General features: G+C 61.2%; 1 protein-coding gene across 14 annotated transcripts in view; it reads right to left on the bottom strand.

The window, feature by feature from the left end:
* Positions 1-7130, bottom strand: part of KIFC3 (kinesin family member C3) — a 36007-nt gene that overhangs the window by 725 nt on the left and 28152 nt on the right. For 9 of the 14 annotated variants that reach the window (XM_027119760.1, XM_027119763.1, XM_027119758.1 and 6 more), the window contains 8 exons: positions 6343-6524; positions 5215-5319; positions 2993-3123; positions 2380-2503; positions 2006-2135; positions 1672-1901; positions 1146-1280; positions 282-696 (listed from right to left, as the gene is read on the bottom strand). In XM_027119760.1, coding sequence (XP_026975561.1) covers positions 418-696; positions 1146-1280; positions 1672-1901; positions 2006-2135; positions 2380-2503; positions 2993-3123; positions 5215-5319; positions 6343-6524 — 1316 coding nt within the window. In that variant the 3' untranslated portion in view covers positions 282-417. Of the gene's footprint in view, positions 1-83; positions 113-281; positions 697-1145; positions 1281-1671; positions 1902-2005; positions 2136-2379; positions 2504-2992; positions 3124-5214; positions 5320-6342; positions 6525-7130 lie in introns of those variants that run through there. The other 5 variants (XM_027119769.1, XM_027119762.1, XM_027119772.1 and 2 more) reach the window with 2 other exon arrangements.

The following is a 7130-nucleotide window of genomic DNA, read 5'->3' as shown; positions in this document are numbered from 1 at the left end:
AGCCAGCTTCCCGGCACAGCCCTGCAACCCGAGGCGGCCAGGCGGCTGGGCAGGCAGCCCTGGGCTGCGGGCCCGACACTCACCTGGAGACTTTGCAGCCCCAGCCGTCAGGCTGAAATCAAAGCAACAGGTATCTCACCGGTGGGCCCGCCTTGGGCCAGGACCCCCCGGGACCCTGCTGCCCCCCTCTCCCTTTAGACTCAAACACTCACCAGGCCCTTCTGTGAGTGGGCCAAGCTGGAGGCTGGAGCCCCGTATTCTAGTCCTGTGGCCTGGCTCACTCCTCATCTGGGACAGGTGAGCCTTGTCCTTTCTACCCCCCGGGAGCCAAGGCCTGCCTTGGACGGTGTATCGTGCATGAGCCCAACCAGCCCAGCCTCAGAGGATTGTGTCCTGGGCCTCATGTCAGCAGCCCTGCTAGGAGCCCGGAGGGCTGGACCCAGCACTGTCTGCCCTGGCTACTTCCCAGGGCCAGGGAAGGTTGTGAAACAGGTTCTGGAGAAGTTTTATAAACTTAAAAAAAAAAGGAAAGAAAAGAAAAAGCCCATTCAGATAAGGAAAGCCTGGCCCACTCCCTAAAGACTCACCCGAGGGCTGCAGCTTCCTCCTGATGGACCCTGGGCGGCTAGTGGTCCCAGAGCCAGGGGCCGAGTGGGCTCGTGCTGAGGGCTGTGGTGTCTGGCAAGCTGGCTCCCACTGTGGGCAGAGAAGGGCAGGTGGGCGGGACCTGCTGCCCTGGGTCTGCCCCCTACCCCACACGTTTCCCCTCCCCAGCCACCTGAAACGTTTCCTCATCTGCAAGATGGACATGATGATGGTACAATAACCGTTGGGGGGGGAGGGTGTGAGACATACGTAAAGAAGTGAACTAGTTACTACTGAGCGCCTGTGTGCCAGCCTGCACCTGCCCCCACCCCACCTCCGACCAGCTGAGGACCCCCACAGGTACCTCTGAGGCCGAGAAAGAACACCTGGACTAAAAAGGCTACTGGGTTTGGGTTCAAATTCTGGCTCCACCCCCTCTGGTATCTTCCCCTCCTCCACCATTCCACACTGTCCTCCCCTCCAAACCCTCCCTCCTGCCCATGACCGGGATGTCTATGACCCAGTACTGGCCTGAGGCAGGCCTGTGGTGGTCCCCGTACCTCTAGATGCTCCTGGCTGGACCAGGACATGAGCTCTGCCCTGCGGGACCCGGGGCCTAGCTCCACGGAGCGCACCCTCTCAGCAAACTTGAGGGAATAGAGCGTCTCACTGGTGTTCTTCTCCACGGGGGACACCTAGGGGACATGAGAGCTCACTCCCCACCCAGCTGGCCAGCTGCCCTCGCAGAACTGGAAGGAGCACCAAAGGGAGCCCACAACCAGGGGACTCTAGAAGGCTCCCTGGACAAGACTGAGAGGGAGGGGAGCAGGAGGGCAACCAAGGTGGCAGAAACGGAGGAACTTGCCAGGCACACGGTGCATGTGGCCAGGTCTGTGGGGAGGCTGCGGGGGATGGGAGCCACGTGTCACTGACTTCGGAGCTGCTGATGACCGGAGGCTCTTCCCTGCACAGCCTGGGAGGGTACCTGGGCCGCTGGGGAAGGTTGGGGGGGGGTCCCTGTTCTTGGAGCTGGTTAAGCCCCTACACGCTAATGGTCATGCCATCCGACCCGCCTGGGCCCCTCACCTGCACCACCATGAGGGTCTTGCTGTCCCCGCTGAGCGAGTCCTGCAGCAGGTAGGTAAGCTTGGAGTTGCGGAAGGGCACGTGGCCCTGGCGGGAACGCAGGGCAGCAATGACGTCCCCCAGGGCCGACAGCGACTTGTTGATGTGCTGTGCCTCCCGCAGGCGGCTGCCCTCAGCCCCCGACTTGCCCACGCGCTCTGAGCCGGCCAAGTCCACCAGGTTCAGCTTCCCTGCGGAGAGGGTGCTGGGCAGGTCAAGGCTGCCCCGGGAAAGGCCGGGAGGGGGACCGGGGTGGGGGTGGGGCTCAGGCCAGGTGGCTGGGGCCCTCACTCACCCGTGGTGCGGAGACCGGTGCTGCCGTCCACGCCGTGCACCGTCACAATAAGCAGGGCATGCGAGCGCGAGCTGTGCTCGTTCAGGTTGGTGAACTCCGTGGTGCGGTTGGTGTGGCCGAACTCGAACACCTGGGGCCCGGGGAGGGCAGAGTGAGGCACAGGGTTTGGAGTGGGGTCTTCAGGATCAACCGTCCCCGAGTACCCCTGTGCGGGGGCGGCACCCTTTGCCTCGTCCAGGGGAGGAAACAGGCTCAGAGAGGCCTGGGGACCTGGCAGAACCTGCATCCGACCCCCATTCTGTCCTCCGGGGCAGCTCTGCTGTGGGCAGGGTCTCCCCAGCCTTTCCCCACCCCCGGCCCCCGCAGCCCCACACCTTGTTGATGTCCTCCACGCTCTGCACCTGGAACTCCGTCAGCCCTGGCACGTACAGCTGCCCGCTGCCGTCAGGACACAGACGGATCTCCAGTTTCTCCTGGGGCTCCTGCCCCAGCAGGTCCCTGAGAGCAGGAAGGACGGTCACTCCCTCCTCGCAGTCTGCCCTCTGCTTGCACTGCACCCACCCCCAGCCTGGAATGTTCCCCCAGCCATCACACTTCTGGAAGCCTTCCTGGACCATGGGGCTCTGCGCTCAGTCTGCTGAAGGGCAGAGATGGAACGTTCCCCCAAAGTCCTGGCGTGCTGCTACTCCTGCCCCCACGATGCACTGAGCCCCTGTTGGGCAGGTCCTCCCAAGACCCCACTCTCACTCTTCACCACCTGGTGCAGCCTACAGGTAGGGTGAGGACACTTCAAGGGGAAAAGGAGTGCCTTTGTCTGGGTATCCCAGGTGGGCTCAGACAGCCCTCCTCCTCTTGCCTGCTAGCGCGGGAGAGGGGCCTGGGACCAGTGAATCCCCTGGGCTGAGCAGGACGTACATTCAGCTCCCACCTAAGGGCTCCCACCTGAGGGGCTCCCACTCGAGGGCCTTCCGCCTGAGGGCTCCTCACCTGAGGACCTCATTGTAGATCTCGGCCGCGCTGACGGTGATGGTGTACTCCCAGTCAGACGCCTTCTCCTGCACCTCGGAGAAGAGCAGCTGCAGAGCCCGCTGGTTGATGCCTGGGTTCTCGAGGGTCCCCTGCAGCCAAAATCAAGGCCCCGGTGAGCCAGGCCTCCCCCCACCACGTGGGCTGGCCCGTGCAGATGCTCACATGGTATCTGGGGTCCCCACCTGCTCTGGCTACCCCTCACAGGCCAGCCTCCCTGACTGAAGCTCCCCACCTGCATGCCGGTCTGCCCCCAAAAACGCCCTCCACCAGCTACAAGCAACTTCACCTCCTTGGGCCTCAGTTTCCCCGCCTTTAAAACGGCCCCACCCTGCCAGGATTGGGCCTGCATACAGGGGCTGCTGATGGATACCTGGCCGTGGTGGGCCACCTGGGAGGGGGCACCGGGAATGTACGATTGTATGACACGTATGAATGTATGACAATGAGGGGCTCATTGTCAGGTAGGCCGTGAGCCAGGCTCTGTGGGTGAGGCAGGGGAGGCACAGGCAGAACTGGCAAGTGAACTGGGGCCAGATGGGCTGGCCAGCCTTTCTAGAAAGAAATCTGGAGTCCTCACCTGGGCCTCCCTTATCATGGCACCTCCCACCCTCACTTCACTTCTGCCACCGGGGCCTCCTTGCCGGGCCTCAGTATCCTCCCCAGCACGCTCCGGACTCGTGGTCCCAGCCCTGCTGTTCCCTCCGCCCGGAGTGCTCTTCCCCATTCTCCTCTCCGTGACTGGCTTAGGTGTCTGCACCAGTCACCTCCTCAGGGAGGCTTCCTCTCCCTCCAAATGCCCGATCCCCCCCTCACTGTTGGTTCCTCATACCTGGCCGAAGTTTCCTCCCTAGCACCTGACAGGACACATCCTGACTTGCCGTGTGCACTGCTGTCTCCCCACTGGTGGGCTGGCTCCGTGGGGTCAGGCACCCTGGCCACGGCTGTGCCCCAGGCACGGTGCCTGATGCACAGTGGGGCTCAGCGGGGATGTGTTGGAGGATGGAGGCCCCTGGTGGTCAACTCTGAGCACCCAACACAGAGCTGGGAGCCTAGAAGGTGCTGCATGCACCCCTTGCCCTTCACCTCCCCATCTTGCTTGGCCTGCCCCCTACTAACCAGTCTTGCCAATCCCAGAACCGAGGGAAAAGAAGGTCCAGATTGGGGGAGAAAGGACCACCATGACAGCCTTCCCAAAGGTGCCTAACAGCCTGGGCCAGCAGGGCCCTCTGGCGCCCATTGTTGGGACAGCAGGAGACCCGCCCCCCTCCCCTACCTGGAGAATCCCACAATACCCCCCTTAAGAGCCAGGGAAATGGCTCCATTTTTATCTACAGTCAAGTTTCTTCCTCCTCTCAACCCCCCCACTCCCAGCCAAATCCCATAGAGGGGGGCATGGCACAGGCAGGGAGATGAGGCCCTGGGAGCTGCAGCTAAGAGCTGGGCACCCAGGACTTCCCTGGTGGCGCAGTGGCTAAGACTCCACGCTCCCAGTGCAGGGGGCCCGGGTTCGATCCCTGGTCAGGGAAATAGATCCCACACGCACATCACAACTTTTTCACGCACCACAATTAAGGAGCTGGCGAGCCGCAACTAAGGAGGACACGTGCCACGACTAAGGAGCCCACCTGCTGCAACTAAGACCTGACAGGACCAAGTAAATAAATATTAAAAAAAGAGCTAGGCGCCTCACAACAAGTCTGGCCAGTCTCTTCACTGGCCAGTCTCTCCCACTGCCCGGGTATCTCCTTGAGGGCCAAGATCCCCCCCTCATTCATCCTGACACTCCCAGGGCCCAGCCTGGCAGCCCTACGACAGGAGCCCGATAAATGTGTGTGGGTGAAATGAAAGCCAATCCTGAGAGACGTCACAGCAATCTCCCCTGGACCCTGGGCCCAGGCCGAGACCCGTCCGAGGCCAGAGGCTGTCGTCAGCACACCCTCCCCTCCCCCATACCTACCGGGACCATGCAGGTGTGCTTGGGCAAGGCGCCCCCTCTGCAGGCCTGGTGCCTCGGGGCTAACATGGATAACTATGGGCTCTGCTCCAAGGTGGTTATGAAGACCAAGTGAGGCAAAACACACTCCACGCAGAACCTCGACACCAATGAGGGGAGCCCCCACCAATGGCAGCAAGGGGTTGGGGTTCACTCTGGATCCCCGCCCCATCCAGCAGGTACCCACCTCCATCGTGTATGTCTTGCCAGCACCCGTCTGGCCATAGGCGAAGATGCAGACGTTGAAGCCGTCGATGCAGGAGGTGATCAGGGCCTGTACCTCCTGGAACACCTGCAGAGGGGACGTGGGATGGAGGGTGGGTCCAGGGGCCCCCACCAGCCACCTCCCCGACTGCTCCCCTCCCCTAATACGGCACCTGTCATCATGGGCAACCAGCTCACTGTGGAGGAATCTGTGACTAATAAGTCATTTACACTAGGCGTTAGTGGGCAGCCTCATTGCTGAAAGACTGAAGGGAAGTCAGGGCAGTAATTACTGCCCACCAGCACCTGAGGAAGGGGCCGCCCAGCCCAGGAACTCAGGAGCCCTCCCCCAGCTTCTCCCCCTCTCAAGGTGGGTCAGCAAACGAAGGCCGAGAAAGCATGTGCCTGGCACCTCCACGGGCCAGCTGGCCGGCCTGCCTGCCAGCCAGCAACAAAGGACGGGGGCAAAGATAAAGCCCAGCATGGGGACCGGAGGGCACAGGCAAAACAGGCCTCCCAGATTGGCCCTGGCAGAGATGAGGGAAGAGTGGATGCTGAGAACACGGGGCTCCCACAGGCTGAGGGCTCCTCCCTGAGGCCTGGGCAGCAGCATGGGAGTCCCTAGGAAGACCCATGGGACTGATAGAGGAGGTGCTCCTGGCTGGAGGGGACTGCCTCCATGCAAGCCAGGGTCCTGTAGATGGGCGGGGCCACATGACTGGGAGGGGCTGTGAGTGCAGGTGGCTGAGTATGGGAGAGGAACCATGTGAGTGGGTGTGGCTATGACGGTAGGAGGGGTCACATGGGTGGGATGAGCCTGAGAGTGGGTGTGGCTGTGGATGGGTGGGGCCACGTGGGTGCCCTAGGCTATGTATGGATCTGCCCTTCTTAGCAGAGGCTTCCAAAGCTCCCAGTTTACCTTCCCACCCTCTTCTCTCCTCCAGAGGTGAAAAGAGAGGGACCGTGGGGCACTGGGCTTCTCCATCCTGTCTGCCCTCCCTTATACTTATTTTTGTCCAGCTCCCAACATCTCTCCCTCTACAGGTGAGGTGAGTCTGTCTCCCCCTCCCTCCACTGTTCTCTGTCCCTCTCCCCGAAGGGCCACACTCACGTCCTGCTGTGAGGCTTTCGGGGAGAAGACTTTGTCCAGCTCAAAGGAGACGGGCTTTCCTTTGTGCAGCAAGTGAATGATGGAGTCGTCGTCGGGATCAAAGGTCACAGCATTGGTCGCCTCAGGTCCTTCCCCATCCTCTTTGGTGACTGGCCGGACACGGGCAATCACCCGGATGTTCCCTGGATTGGGTGGCGGAAGAGAGAAGGGTACAGACCAGGTCAAGACCAGACTGCCTCCACACTGGTGTCCGTTGGCATCTGGAGCAGGCTAGTGGCTCAAGAGCCCCCTGCCTTCTAAGTAAGGCCCCCAAGGGCAAGGTGGCCCACAAAGATTTGATCAGTCACTCACGCTATAGTATGAATTAACGTATCAATACATTTTCTTGCTGCGCAAACCGGTTGACAGTAGGAGCCTCACCATGGGGACATGGAGGAAAGGGCAGTGGTGGGGCTCAGACACTGCACCCAGTTTGGGTGGGATACCAAAATGGACAACTCTTTATACACCTGGACTTCAGTTTCCTCACGTACACAACGAGGGGCTTGGATCCCAGCAAGCCAAGGGGCTTATTCTATCACTCTAGAAGGGCACAGTGAATGCCAGGACAGGGCTTGGGAATCAGATGGGCAGAAAGGACCAGGCAGGAGATGGGCACAGGCAACAGGGCAGCCCCAGGGGTGTCTGACGCACAGATCTGATCATGCCACCCCCTTGCTTCAAGCCTTTGGGTGGGATCCCAGAGTTCCTGGAATGAAGAGAAAACTCCCCATCACATCTAGCACGGC

Source organism: Aethalodelphis obliquidens, unplaced genomic scaffold (genome assembly GCF_003676395.1).
Source record: "Aethalodelphis obliquidens isolate GAN/ISIS:26980383/991018 unplaced genomic scaffold, ASM367639v1 scaffold20, whole genome shotgun sequence".
Taxonomy (NCBI): domain Eukaryota; kingdom Metazoa; phylum Chordata; class Mammalia; order Artiodactyla; family Delphinidae; genus Aethalodelphis; species Aethalodelphis obliquidens.
Note: the sequence above shows the minus strand (reverse complement) of the source record. Positions and strands in the feature narration are given on the sequence as shown.